The following is a 15,452-nucleotide window of genomic DNA, read 5'->3' as shown; positions in this document are numbered from 1 at the left end:
GAAACTTATATTATTAGCCGTTATCATATTATTAATACAAAATATAAATCAACAAGAACACAAGTACTGTGATGGATTAAGATACAAAGCACTATAAAAAAGTATGAAAGTTACCTTTATCTTAAACAGCTGTAACATTTAAATGTTGAATGTGTCATTAATTATAATCCAATGATATAATATATATTTTATGAAAATAGCCATTCTGCATTACAAAAGAACAAAAATACTGCTAGACTTTTACTTACACTTTTTTATTTATTTTTGAAATATTTGTAATACTTTATTTTATGAATGTTATTGTTGTTATGTTATTAAGAGGGATAATGATTTTTAAAAAAGCTAATAATTAAATAAAGCTAATTGCAAGGAAATATAAATAACATACAGTATAAATGAAACGACAGAAAGAAGCCTGCATTATCATGTGCCTTAAATCTAAAATCAAAAGGAAATTAAAACAAGAGGTGTAATGAAAAAGAAAATGAATCACCCTAATTTATATAGCGTTTGAATAAAGCTCATTGCAAAACAGTGATATTCAAACGTGTAGTATTAGTGTTTTTTATTCAAGCTAAATATCCCCCCCCCCTCTGCCTGCAGTGGAGAGCCTGCACGCTGTGGTCAGCAGCGGTGTGGGGGGAGCAGGCTGCAGTGCTCCTGTCGGCCTGACAGGGGGCGGTGTGGGACCGGTGTGTCTGCCCAGGAGAGCGGAGACGTTCGGAGGCTTCGACAGTCACCAGATGAACAGCAGCAAGAGTAAGACACACACACACACACTCACGCACAGGAAGGTTATAAAACTCACTCTGTTTTAGTTTTCTTTGACGAATCTATCAATCAAATGTTATTTATATTGCACTTTTCGTACTCAATAGGGATAAAAGTCCTTCATAAACCAAAAAATAAGCAATTAACAAAACATTTAAAAAATGTACCCCCCAAACCAGTTCATAAACAACATAACTGTAATTAATAAAAACCCTTACTAACAAAAGTCACATTTTCAAAATCATGCATCAGCCTCATAGTTAATAAAAAGACACCTCACTGTGAGTCTTTGTTTAAACTTCAGGTATGATTAAAATGCCAGTACCAGAAGACCTGAGGGTCCTATAGGGTTCATAGGTTCAATGCAAACCCACTAAGAACTTTGAAACGCAATTAAAGTATAATAAATCTAATTCTGAAGAAAATGTTAAGTTGAGGGGATGTATTTGCTCTTTCTGGAAATCAATTTTCTTCTGTGGTTGCTTGAGAGACTGCCATAGCAATATTTTTGAGATTACATAATTCCATTTCTGTTATATCACAAATATTTGGTTCAAAGCTGAGCTTAAGCCTTCTTCTTTTGGTTATTGAAGATCTGAACCCAGTTTCTCTTTTTTCGCTCCAGAATCAAGAGTTGAACTGAGCCTTGGGTTGAATTTGTTTTCTGTTTGATACTCTATTCTAATTGGTCCAATTGGACATTTCAGAAGTTGTTAATAAACGCTAACAGACTGCTGCTTAGGAGAACAGACTGTTACTATGGATGCCAAGGGACTATTTTCAGTCATATCAATCCGCAGAAAGAAGTTTGGTTTTTGAAATGAAAACAAAAATGAGTTCTTCAATCAGAAAACACCAAGGAATACTTTTTAAATATTCATTTTGTTTATTTTTGGAGAGCACCAATGTGCCTCTTCAGGATCCTGATCGCAATGTCGGTGTTCATTAATGACCGCATCGCTTATCCCTTAATTATTTACATTAGATGTCATTTAGCTGATGCTATTATCGAAAGTTACTTACACACACTTCAGCCAGGATGGCCCGCTGAGACAAAAAAAGATTCAGCTGTAACAACCGTCTCTCTTTCCTCTCCTTTTTCTTTTCTCTTTTTTTCTTCTGTCTTCAGATGGAGAGAGAGAAGAGGGGGATGAGTCGCTGGACCTCCGCAGGACTGAGTCAGACAGCGTGTTGAAGAAGGTGTGTGTGTGTGTGTGTGTGTGTGTGTGTGTGTGTGTGTGTGTGTGTGTGTGTGTGTGTGTGTGTGTGTGTGTGTGTGTGTGTGTGTGTGGTTGTGTGTGTGTGTGTGTGTGTGTGTGTGTGTGTGTGTGTGTGTGTGTGTGTGTTGTCTATATATGTGTCTCCACAATGCATGATTTATGGCTAGCATTTTGTTCCCAGATCTCTTTTGAAAAATGAATGTTGGTGTCACTGAGGGTAGCTGATAAACAGAGCAGAAGGGATGGAAAGGGTTCAGAGCCTCAGTGAAAAATCCTCTCTGAGTTTCAGTGTACTCCCTCACTATGTCCTCACACAAAATCTGATTAACCTCAGGTGCTATTCAGCATTTAATAAACATATTCCCACAGGAATCATAGTTTTATTATTGTTGACGGTTTTATTACCTGGAATACACATCATACTACTGAGTCAAAGCGATTGAGTAAAAACTATATCATTAAAGGGACTAAATACCAAGTACTGTACTTAAGTACATTTATGAGTTAAATGTACTTTAGTTTTCGTCTTCTGCTTCTTTATACTTCTATTCCACCACACACATTCAATACATTGAGTTATCGAGTACATAACATGTAGAAGCAAGCAATGCAGGGAATACGGTTGTTAGGTAGGAAAAAAAGGAAGGGGTTATGAATGGAAAAAGGAAAAAGCAAGACAGGTAAAAAGGAAGGAAGGTAGGGAGGAAGAAAGTAAGGAACTAAAGAAGGAAGGATGGTTAAAAGGAAGGAAGGAGGAAGACAAGTAGGTAGATAGAAATGAAGGAATGTAGGGAAGAAAGAAGGATTGATGGAAGAAAGAAATCAAGGAATTAAGGGAGTTAGGAAAAAAGAAGGGAGGAAGGATAGATGAGAGGAAGACGGGTAGGATGAGGATGGATTTTTGGAAGGAAAGGTGGAAGGCGGATTGATGGAAGAAAGGAAGGAATAGGGTAGTATGGAAGGAAGGTAGGGAATAAGGTAGGAAGGAAAGAAGGGTTGTTGTCAGGAAGGAAAGAAGGCATGTAGGAAGGAAGAAAGGAAGGATGAGGGTAATTTGTAAAAAATGTAGTGATATAAAGGGAATTTTAATACATCTAACACAGATGAAACCCCCCCCAAAAGCTTTAATGTGACAGATTAGTCTCTGTAATGAAATCACAGCTCAGAATATTTGATCCCAGTCACCATATCATCACAGTCATTTTCCACTCTGCTTCAGCTGAGCAAATATCTGCTCCAATATCTCTGCTGCTCACCGTCTAGACACACTCTGTTAGCATTATATTACAGTATGCTGCCATATGTGCTTTAATGTGTGTGTGTGTGTGTGTGTGTGTGTGTGTGTGCCTCAGGGAGCCACTGCCAGCCTACAGATGATGCTGAAGAGAAACAATGAGGTAAGAGTGTGGGGCTGACACTGACTGCAGGGTTATCGAAACACTCTTTTACTGCTTCAAATATGTAATAATATATATATATATATAACACCCTCTGTTGGTCAGTAAGTCGTATCTCTGTTAAAATACGGTATTATTTGAAGCCACTGTAGGTAGGCTTTGTAGGTTTAATGCTGGCCTTTCTCTATTGACACCAGAAGCCACGCCTCTTTACCTCGGTTATTGTGCTTGCTAGCAAGTGTTTGAAAGTTACATTACATTTACTGAAGTACTGTACTTAAATACCATTCTCAGGTACTTTACTTGAGTAGTTCTGTTTTACTGTATGCTAATTGTTGTCTTAGTCTTATTGTCCTAATAGGTGCAGGAATGAGTCATTAAACCTGGGAATGAGTGAGCATTTTACAACTTTAGGTTCCCTGGTCTCAAAGTCAAGTTTTTTTAGACTGTTTTTACATGTATCATAAACGTTTAGTATCCCAATGGCTTCCTGGACTAATCCTAATTGGGGATCAATAAAGTACCTCCTATGTTATTTTATAAATGTTGCTTTCGTCCACCTGGGATGCTTATTTCCGGGTTGGCTTACAGAAATACGTCGTCACTGCACCAATCTGAACTCTAAAATGACTTATGATAGAATGAAGGTACAGTTGCTGGCATCATAGTTTTGAGAATTCATACTTGAATATCTTTCTCTTTTCCCCATCAAATTCGTCTAAGACATAATGTCATAATACCATGGGAACATATTTTTCTTTCACATAGCACAATCTAACTGAATGCTCTGTGTTCCTCCAGCAGGTGCAGCACAGTGTGACGCATCTCCACGACCTGCTGATCTCCCTACAGGTACCAGACACACACCTCAGTACAGAGTGAATCCCCCTTACCCTTTCATCCTAGTCCATCCTGAACCATCCTCTCCTCCCTCTAGGCCGTGGTGGTGCAGCAGGACTCCTTCATCGAGGACCAGCGGCAGACCCTGAACGAGCGGCTGGTGGCCAACTCCTCCAGACACTCGTCGTGTTCCTCCCTCTCCTCTTCTTCCTCCTCCCGGCCCTCCTCCCTCATCGAGCAGGAGAAACACAGGAGTCTGGAGAGGCAGCGCCAGGAGGCGGCCACCCTGCAGGTACTCTTTCACTACACGGTTCATTACACATGCTTCAACTTTTGTTAAAAACAAGGAATGTCTTTTCCCAGTCACTTCAGTGGGGAACGTCATGAGGTTAAAGAAAGTTGTGAAGGAGAATTCAGGACTTTGTAAAAAAACAACGGCAATTACAATAGGCGACGTAATAAAGTTATGGAGGATGTAGTGGATATGCTTCTGTCGTGGGAAAAATACAATTTTCCGTAGATGGACTACTAGAGGCATATCCAGGCCCTTTACTCCATCTCTTCTTTTCATGTTGTTTCAGGGATGCTTTATAAAATGACTTCATTACCCAGGTTTGAATACATTTAGAAAAAGGAATATGAAAGGAAGAGGTTGCAATATATATATATATATATAAAACTATTTGAATAAATACATAGCTTACTCATCGGGACATTTACTTTGATGTCATTAGTGGAATATAGTGAAGTACATTTACTCAAGTACTGTACTTAAATACAATTTAAAACATACTTGTTCAGATTACTGGTTATTAATATTATCCAAACATTGACATATTATTATAGGTTAAGATATCCAGCATCATTAAAATATAGTGGTAACCTCAAAACGTTTAAGCACTTAGGCAAGTTATTATTAAGTTATTGCCATTTGTTAAATGCTTAATAAGCACCGTAACTTACATTATCTGCGTTTGCCAAAATGCAGATTGTCCTCGTAAATTTTAAAGTGATGCTAGAAAACTATGTTTCTGTTGGTCAAAACCGGTATAATTACTTCAGAAATATGAAAATGGTGTCTAATAGAGCGTCAGATGGCCGGCACAGCTTTGTTTTTACGGAAAATAAATAGGGGATGGATGTCCGGTGGGTCTGCCGGTGGATGAGTATCAGGCAGAAGGCTGACACTGAATCTGAGATTTCTGAATTACATCCTTTCTTTTACTCTCTCTTTTCTGTAGAACAAGTAAAGAAACCGTAACTCTGGATGTATTTGTAGTTTGAGGTGCAATATAATGACTCAGCAGCTTTAAGACATGAAGGAACTATTATTTTCCCCTTATTTTCCAATCCATTACTTTCACCGTAAAGTGGGCGGGGCCATTAAGCATCTGCTGTTCCCTTAAGCAAGTGACGTTCGCGCCGTCATGCTATATTTTTCTAGTTGTTTCTGTGAACGTCCAGTTGGTGCGTCACCCTAAATGTTGCCGTACAATGAATTGGAATTGTGGGACAGCATCATCTCCTTTCCTCTCATAAATGATGATCCAGTTTATTCAATGATAAAGAAGATAATAAAGGCAGTATTGAAGCTCCTTTTTTATCAGCTAGAGAGTACTTCCGTATCATTAACCTCAGTTAGGAACCTTCCGTAGCAAGAAAATACTTTTCGACTGCATCCTCAGTATCATATTTAACTCACATTTGTTGATTCTCCACTCACCAGTATATCAATATCTCCACAGAAACAGCAGGCTGCACACCAGGAAGAGAAGAGGAAGAGAGAGAAGGCCTGGGAGATGAAGGAGAGATGTCTGGCAGAGCGGGAGGAGAGGCTGCAGGCGGAGGAGGAGCAGAGCAGGAAGCGGAACCAGGATCTGGCAGAGGAGGCGGAGATGCTGCAGCGGAAGAAAGAGGAGTACCAGGGGGAGCTGGAGAGGCTGAGAGAGGCGCAGAGGAGGCTGGACAGAGACAAGGAGGCACTGAAGAGAGACACTGAGCGACTGGAGGACCTGCAGAGAGAAGAGGTCAGAGCTACAGTATGAGCACGAGACCATGTGTCTTATATCACCAAAACATGACTGTAGTACAGAAGAATTATAAGCTTAGACCCTGTGGGATGGACATGATTAAATGGTGACGTATCGGTGACATCATGGTCAGACTATCAGACAGCCACAAACAAACTCACCAGTTACACCAACAGTATAATGATCACCAAACTGCTATTGTTCTAACTTTACTTTTTGCGCTATCATGGATTATCAGTGGCGTTCGTGTGTGTTAGGTCTCCTGACCGCTCGTGTTCCGACCTGTCAATATTCTATTGTACTTACACGTGTTATATTCAAAGCATGAGTGTGTCCAAATGCGCAGTTTCACAAAATGCACTTTACCCAGATGATACGCTTCTAGCACTCAATGAGACATCTTGGCTACGAGACGGACGTTAGCCACCAGCCACTATTGCGGTTGCTCTGGTCAACACAGCTCTATATAAATAAAAGTTGTACATGTGTGTTTTTCACTATTTAATAAACGTACCACTATACCTGTGTCGAAAAGAAACCATTCATTTTTGGGGGTTTATTAAGCAGTCTGTAATGTCTGTAATGACTTGCTACCGAGAACAATAATTGCTTGCTTTAGCATGCTAACGGCAGCGATCGTCAATTCCAGTGAATGGCTGTGTGTGATTTTAGACACTTCCTGGGCAAAATGCCCAGAGTTCACAGTGTACAATATGAAGAGTCTGAATTGAGACACAGCACATGTTCACAGATAATAATTCTCAATGTTCTGGATTGCAATGTTGTCAATATTAATGGAATTGATGGCCTAAGCTAGGATGCATTGTGTAAAACTGTTGCTAATACTATTGCGACATTTCCATGTGTATGAGCGTTTTTATACTTGACAAAAAAATGGAACTTACGAAAGCAGCCTGGGTTAGTCTTTCCATCAACAGCTTTGGTCCAAATTAACCCTAATTCACAGTCTGTGAAAATGTGTCTCTCGTTCTGCCTGCGGTGGAGATCATCAAGTTAGCAAAATTAGCTAAATAAAATTACAAAATCAAACAAAGAAAGCAACTGGTAATGAACTCAACAAATCACCGTTAGTCGGTATATACATTCAATTACCCAACCTTAGCTGCAGCCACGAAAATACACTTCAAGAGGTATAAAAACCTGAGTTTCTTTTTAGTATCAGCAATGCATCACAATCATCCACATTAGGGCTGCCTCGACCACCAGCATTATGTCAATCACACCACCCGTACACCACGCCGTGCAGGTTTGAGGTGTCTCCATGTCACTGTGGCACACTTCATGTAATCTTGATGTCCTGGAGATAGATATAGGATGCTTCCTGAATCAATGTAGAAGAACAACTACTAGGACTACTGGTTTTAAGACAAGCCATAGGTAAATGACTTTATCTCTCGATGCACTATTACAGTCGGAGCAGCTTCAGAGGTACCAGCGGACCCCCTCCACCACCTCTGAAGACTCCATGAGGTCCCACAGCACCTGGTCTCTGGATCTAGATTCAAAAGAGGCAGCAGAACAGCTTAAAGGGGTACAAATAAAAACATTGTTAAAATGGTTTTACCGAAAGAACACAAACCAGTGGGTTTAGTAGGTTGCTATAGGAGTGCTAGAAAAACTAAAATATATATATATTTTTTCTGGATGTTCTTCAGGTGGAGCTCTCATCTTCGGCCCCCACCAAAGAACCTTTCCTCCGCATCGGATCCAAGAGGATGGGCAAACACTTCAACCCCTTCGCCTCGTCCTCCTCCTCTAAGCCTCAGGGAGCAGAGAAGGAGTCCCAGCTGCCCAGACTGCTTCAGCTGACCAAACCCAAAGAGAAGAAAGACAAGAGGAAGAAGAAGGGCAAAGGAGAGCAGAGTCCAACGGGTACGGTGAACATTCTTCCATGAAATATGTCGGGGACAATTTGCAGCAGGGGCCCTGACACGACTGTTGGGGTTATATTTAACTATATGGACCTGCACATTGTCCCACTTATCACTTGTCTGCTTACTGACTTATCATTAATTTGACGCGACATATTGACTTAAACATGATTTTTTTTTGCCTATAAGAAACATTTTTATATTTTCTAATGACTGGAACTGTGAGGACAGAAATATGACGGCAGGAATGAACACATTTGTTTCGTAACTTTTAAGGTCACATTTTCTTTTCCGTTAACCAGTCTAAAAACACTAAACTGCCAGAGCCAGTGTTCCCTTGAGTGTTTACTTCCTGCCTGTCTGCTTGTGCTGATCCCTTTAGTCTTTACTTCGTGTCTGTCTTCGTCTGCTGTTCCCTTAAGTGTTTACTTCCTGTCTGTCTTCTGCTGTTCCCTTTAGTGTTTACTTTGTGCCTGTCTGCTTCTGCTGTTCCCTTTGGTGTTTACTAAAGCCACAGCTGGCGTTAAATCACGGACTTCTTTCTGCAGATTGATTTGACTGCACATGGTTCTGATCACAGCATCCTTAGCCTTAATGTCTGCTTTCGTAAAAGACATCTGAATGTACAAATTGACCAATCAGAATCGAGTGTTCAGCTATGCCGGATAATAAACCTAAATAATTTTTTTCAATTGAATAAAACAATTTAGAGATGGAACATTTATTTGGGTTTGAATACTTTATGACAACATTTCTGAAGAAATCAATAATAAAAATTGTAATTTGAGAAAAAGCATTGTGCTTTATGTGAGAACCTCCCTTTGAAATGCTTTAATCGTCTTCTTAATTATGTTTACTTCTGCTCAATTTTGCATTTGGGTTACTTTTGATTTATTACCCTCAGGAGAGTTGTAGTCAAGTGGGTACCATTGTCACAGTCAATATGACACTAGCCAGGCGATCGTTAGGCTAAAATATGGAAACAGGGGTCCTAGTATCTTACAAAAGTGTATTTATGTGCAAGACTATTTCTTGACGAGGTTCTTAATTGTGTCTTTATTTCTCTTTAGAAAGCAAAGTTGCAGTGATGTCGGACCCTCAGAATGATGGAGACATCTTTTTCTGCTGAGAACCTGGACCACCATGCACCTTACTGAGGAGCCACTCTGCAGGCCCCCTATCCCTCTATTTGGATTTTAAATATCCGCCTGTCAGACACAATGGACAGTCTGACTTACCTGCATGTGTCCCAGGTAAATAGAAGGAGCCTAGCCTCCTTCTCCAGGGGACACCAGAGGACATGATGGTGAGCCGATGACTGTAATTCACAAGTGCCAACCATTTCCTCTACAAGCTTCCATCAGTTAGAGGTGTGATGCAAAGCCATGGATCAATGTGAGGACACCAATGGAAAATGTCATGTGATAGACCAAGTCACAGGGTTCCTCAAGGCTTTCAATTGTAGCTTTAACACAAACCAACTCTAGAGTGGTGCAGGGATGATGTGTTTTTGTAGGCCAACCCGGAAGTTAGCATCGCAAGGGCTCCCTCGACAAAAGCTAATGGGATTTTTCCATTTGACTTTTGATTATTACAGAACATCTGTTCAGCAGGAAAATCTCCACATATTCATCTTTTACCACTACCTTTAAAGCGTAAATGCAACCGCGAAAAGTACAAAAAGCTAATGTTAGGTTACCACCGCTAAGCTAAAGGCGGCTAACTATGACGTTAAGTAGCCACTTTTTTAGCAACCTTTGTTTTTAGCAGCTTCAGTAAGTGGTGTATTTAATGATGTATTTTATGTCGTTGAGCAAAATTTGAAAATGTCTTAAGCAGGTGTTAACTTTATTCAGACTTCTAAACACGTTAAAAAAATGGTTGACTTCGAGACACATCATGTATTGATTATTATTTCTTACAATTGTTAAGATGCTAACTAATTGCCGGGTTATAGGGCTCATTCCTGCACCGCTCTATGAGCGCCATTTCTTTCAAGTGTCGCTAATGTTAACTTTGAATGTTTGTGGTGCTAGCGACTCCTCAGCTACAGTGAAGTTCCACAGGCTGAACTTTTATCTAAAGTGTTATTTGTGTGTCACCACATTTGCTTTAACTCCAGTTTTATCAGTCAAACTGTCAGATATGAGGGAGTAACAGTCGCCACACCACATGGTGCACCAGCCTCATTGCTCACTGTCCACAGACAATCAACCATGACAGATCAGTCACAGAGGGAATGCTTTTAGTGCCTTACATCTGATATCTAGGTATAGATATAGTCTGCGATGACTCATGCTCAAAGTGTACGTTCTCAGATAATCACCTGCAATATGTACACATCCATCCTGTGGGATAGGTGGTGTATGAATTTTGCTCCGTGTGAGCCCTGCAGAAGTATCAGTGCTCAGCTTTAATCGTCTCAGTGTGACAATCAGCTCAACAGGATCAGGAATACAAAGATTTTAACATGCACTTTATATACATGAGTATTTTCTTCTGTCATTTCCTAATTATTGAATCAGAATTGTTTAAGTAATCTGGTACTTATTACAGGGAAAATGGGAAGCTCCTTGAAAGTCTGACATCACAGTGTGTGTGTGTGTGTGTGTGTGTGTGTGTGTGTGTGTGTGTGTGTGTGTGTGTGTGTGTGTGTGTGTGTGTGTGTGTGTGTGTGTGTGTGTGTGTGTGTGTGTGTGTGTGTGTGTGTGTGTGTGTGTGTGTGTGTGTGTGTGTGTGTGTGTGAACGGGAGAATGTTGGCTTGTGTTGTTAAGCGCTTTTTAAATTAAACATTTTATTGTCTCTCTGTCGGAGCCCTCAAAGTCCTTAAAGATTCTATTTTTTATTTTGCGCTCCTAAATGAGTATCTGTCAGGACTTCAGGGGCTCTGTCCTGTATGAATGCTTGCTTCTACGTTTCATTTTCACATTTCTAAAAGTCCATTTAATTCAAAGTAATTATTAAGAAGTGTACCAATTGGACAATGGTTTCCCGATTAGTTTGACACTGTTATTTGTAGTAAAAGCCCCACTAAAAGACCATTTGGAGATGGCAGAATTGTTAGCATTACTTGTATAATCAGTATTAAAAGTACTTCCTATTGAAGTGTACTTTTAGAGGATGTATAATGAGATGATATGAAGATATCATGGTATTGTTTTTTTAACTTCTGCAGTCACAATGAATGATTCCAGCACATTTGAATGAAAAACCAGCTATATGAGTTTGTAGTTGTGTTTTACACCACATTTTAAAGGTGTCATCAGTTTATAAAACAAAATCCGTTGAGTAGCTCCTTGGTGAGCTTTTGACCACCACGCAGTCAGTATTGCAAGGCCTCCCTCAGATTTTTCCATTGGATATTGGACTATTGCAGGGAATAGGATCTATGGCAAACACATGTTTATGATACTTTATGCTCTTTCAGCACGATAATCTCCACATAGTAATACCACATTATGAGTTTTGAAGCGTAAATGCAATCGACAGAAATAAAAAGCTAAAGTTAGGCAGTAAAATAACTCACAGTCATATGTCTTCACGCCACATTCGCTAAGCTAAATGTGGCTAATTTTAGGCGGGAATTAATTCAGCTGTCTTATTTAGACATTTAGAAGTTTTTATGACATTCACCAGTAGGGGTATTTACTGACGTTTTTAATGTCGTAAAGAAAAATAATGTGAGCATTTCTTTAGCTTGTTTTAACCACAGACCTTATTTCAGGCTTCTAACCTAAAGCACATTCAAAAGAATCGATGACTCTGACACACGGGAATCCTAAGTGGTAAAAAAGTACTAAATTCAGGGTTTTAGGACTCATTACTGCACCACTCTACATCAACTGTTTTAAAAGTATTTAAATGGGAGACTTATCACTTATCCCTGTATTTTGTTAAGACGTCATGAAAGAACAATATCTAAACTCACTGTCACACCACTAAATACCACTTTTTAAAGACCGACAGTCACTAACTGCTGGAAATCATACAGTAGACCGTCATGTAGTCACTGGAGACTTTATACCACTTTATTTCTTATTTCTGGTTTTCTGATTCACTTTCATTGGTCATGTTTGTTTTTACTGTTGTTCATCTGTTTTACTTTCACACCCTTCAGGAGACGAGTTTAGTCCTCTTCCTTTACCTAAGGGTATTTTATTTTGAAAGAAGAATCACTTAGATTCTTTGGGAAAGAGTCACCATGTATGTCAATATTCACACCCAGCCATCACTTAAAAAGTAACAGTCTAAAGGCCAGGTTTGTTCTATAGTGAAACTTGTCATACTTTTATTTAGACGTGTTCTGATGGGTGTTTAAAATTTTACCGGAAAGACACATTTGGACGAATTTGATTTTCAGTGAAATGAGGATAACAAGAAATATTTTTTAAAGTTTCTCTTACAAGAGCAGATACTTTATCCTCCTTATAATCCCTATGCATTGAACTTTTAAAACCAAGTTGAGCTCTCTTAATTCCTACCCTTTACCCCGAATCCTTCTTCTTAATCCAAACAGCCCTGCAGGTGCTGATAACACACCGACACACACTCCTCCACAATAACATCTCTTAGCTTTACACCACATTGATTTTCTCCTCCTATTCTCTGCAGAGAAGCGTTTCATAGGAAGCAGCAGACTGGAGAATAATATTTCATCCTGCTGCTGAGAGGAGCACAATTCTCCTGAAACTGAGAGGACAGGAGACCATCTCACTTTCACTCTCTACTCACTGCAGTCCTCCTTCTTCCTCCTACTCCTCCTACGCTTCCTCCACTTTAATTTTCTTAATTCCTTTATATCCGCCTTTTCGTCCTTTCCTTTTGTCCTTCTACTCTACTGAGATCATTTCCTCTCTTCCTATTTTTTCCTCCCCCTCCACCTACCTTTCCCTCTCTCCTCCTTCACTTCCTTCTCCCCTCCTACAACATCGCCATCCCTCTCCTCCTCTCTCAATCTCTTCTCTCCTCTCCTCCTTCTCCCTTCCTCCTCTCATGATCTCCTCCCTCTTTTTCTCTCCTACTATTGTCCTCCTCTCATCCTACCCCCCTCTCCTACTCTAATCTTTCACCTCCTTCTCTCCCTTTAACTTCCCCTCCTCTCTCCTCTTTTTACCCCTGATCCCCTCCTCTCCTTTCTTCTAATCTCTTCTCCCTACCCCTCCTCTCAGCAGTAGGTTTGCTTCAGAAGCAAACACACAGCCATGTTTCTTTAGAGACGTGTTCATACTCATGGAGAAAATCCTACATTTCCCTTCAGATTTACATCAAAACCAGTCTCTTCCACCACAATATAATTATACAGCATCAAACAGCTTCAATAGGACCTCAATGAGACATGGTGTGTACTTAGTGCCTTAACGGTTTTGTTCACCAGTGACAGATCTGCTTGAAAAAGAAAAGTCAGAAATAAACCAGTCAGAACAAAAGGATTATCTGCCTAAAAACAAAACTTAAAGAAAGCGACAGACGTAGAACAACAACCTACTGTAGCTTTCAAGCTAAAGCTAATGCTACTTTGTGGTGTCATGCCTTGACTTGCTAAACTAGTTTTTAAACAGACTCCACTGGAGAAAACTTGATATCAGTTTGAAGACTAAAGAGCTGAGGAGCTAGCTGTGACTTCAAATGTACCAGTTTACATGCTAAACTATGTAGACGTTTTTCTTAAATGCCACTGGCTGTCGCTAGCTTTTAAGCTAGCTGCAGCATTTTTTGAGGTCTAGGCTAAAAGGAGCATTTCTGGGGGTTTTTTCCCCCTAATTCTGGTGATACAAATATGAACAACTGTAAAATGTTCCATGCAAAAAGAAGCAGAAGGATATGATTTAATGTGGATTAAAATACAGACTTAGCCTTTGAGCAGTAGTTGACATATTGTGAGTGAAGATCTTTCACAATTTAGAGAGAAATGTCCAATACGTTTTTTAAACCCTGTTTAATTTATTCATTGGCATGCTTTATGTGTTGGACCAGGATGTGCCACAAGTCATTCTATGACTATTGAATGATTATGTTTCGAATACCTACAGAAACATGGTGTTTGTCACATTTGTAGTAGTGCTTTTTGTAAATTAAAACATCCTCAGATGTCAGAAATTTTAGAAAGACTAACAAGAACATAATCCCAATCTATTCCCCTTCTTAAAAAAAAATAAACATGGTGTTCTGTCATTTAATAAAACATCTATTATTTAGATTTTGGTGAGGCCCTCTTAGCATAGATCACAGCAGCACTACCAGGTGGTAGCAGCTAGAATCCTGCTGAGAGGAGGAGATTAGTTTAAACACCAATAAAGATTTATCATCCGGCAAAGTAAAGTCCTTCAGGGTTTCATCATCTGTCATTTCAATGAGTGGAAATTAGTTTAGTTCTGGGATGTGGGGCTGTAGTTTCCCTTGTACAGTTATACAGCTCAACACACAATCTGTAGCTTTTCGATGCCTGAAACAAAATAAGCTAAATCACGGGAAAACAACGTTTGATCAGAGAGTTTATGAGGCTGGGACGCCTGGTTCTCTCCTCCGCAGTTACATCATTCAGCGTGCACTAGAAAAAAAAATTATATGGAATTTTACAAACTCACATTACAGTTTTTGCACTGTGATCTTTTTGACATGTATTTGTACTAAAAAAAAATGGTACAAAATGTATTATTTTTTCAATTTATGCACAAATATAAAAAAGGGCAACGCAACAGATTTTGTAAATATGTTTTATGTACAAATTTGAACTTCCAAAGTACTGATAACTGTGGATTTTGTTTAGTTGAATTATGTTTTTTTTAATTAATAATAAAGCTTTATTTATCTGTCCTCCCTGTACAGTAATTTTCTCAATAAATAACTATGGTGTTTGTCATGTGACATCTGTTGTGTGGTTATTTTATTCCCAAGTTTCAGGACTAGTTCCCACACCACTCTATGGGAAACAATGGTTGACAAAACATGGTCAAAATAAGCCTGGATCTGAAGATGGGATATTGGGTGGACGTTGCACCATTTATGATGCCTAGTCCAAATACTAGTAATCTTCAGACTAAATCATTTTAAATTTAAGCGTTTACAATATTTCCAGGAATCCATATTTTAAGGAACGAGTCTTTTGTTCTGAGAAGTATGACCATTTCCTAAGCTGCTATTTGGATAAAACAGTAGCTTGTTCCAGTGCTCAAAAGATGGTTTAAATGTGTTCCATTGCTTCACAATAATTTGGCATCCGTACTGTTTAGTGAAACCCTGTTTTTGGAGATAATACCCAAATAACATAGGAATATGGCACTGTCAATTTTCAGTTCTGAGTT

General features: G+C 39.3%; 1 protein-coding gene across 1 annotated transcript in view; it reads left to right on the top strand.

Annotated features, from left to right (window-relative positions):
* akap13 (A-kinase anchoring protein 13) overlaps positions 1-15,015 on the top strand; it is a 102,752-nt gene extending 87,737 nt beyond the window's left edge. The window contains 9 exon segments of the mRNA XM_063900255.1: positions 604-759; positions 1,901-1,971; positions 3,344-3,388; positions 4,190-4,240; positions 4,326-4,520; positions 5,974-6,255; positions 7,691-7,810; positions 7,935-8,151; positions 9,221-15,015. Of these exon segments, the coding sequence (XP_063756325.1) occupies positions 604-759; positions 1,901-1,971; positions 3,344-3,388; positions 4,190-4,240; positions 4,326-4,520; positions 5,974-6,255; positions 7,691-7,810; positions 7,935-8,151; positions 9,221-9,279 (1,196 nt within the window). The 3' untranslated portion in view covers positions 9,280-15,015.
* Positions 15,016-15,452: the final 437 nt, after the last annotated feature.

The sequence above is a fragment of the Eleginops maclovinus genome, chromosome 2, assembly GCF_036324505.1.
Source record: "Eleginops maclovinus isolate JMC-PN-2008 ecotype Puerto Natales chromosome 2, JC_Emac_rtc_rv5, whole genome shotgun sequence".
Lineage (NCBI taxonomy): Eukaryota > Metazoa > Chordata > Actinopteri > Perciformes > Eleginopidae > Eleginops > Eleginops maclovinus.
This window is presented reverse-complemented; position numbering and strand designations above follow the sequence as displayed.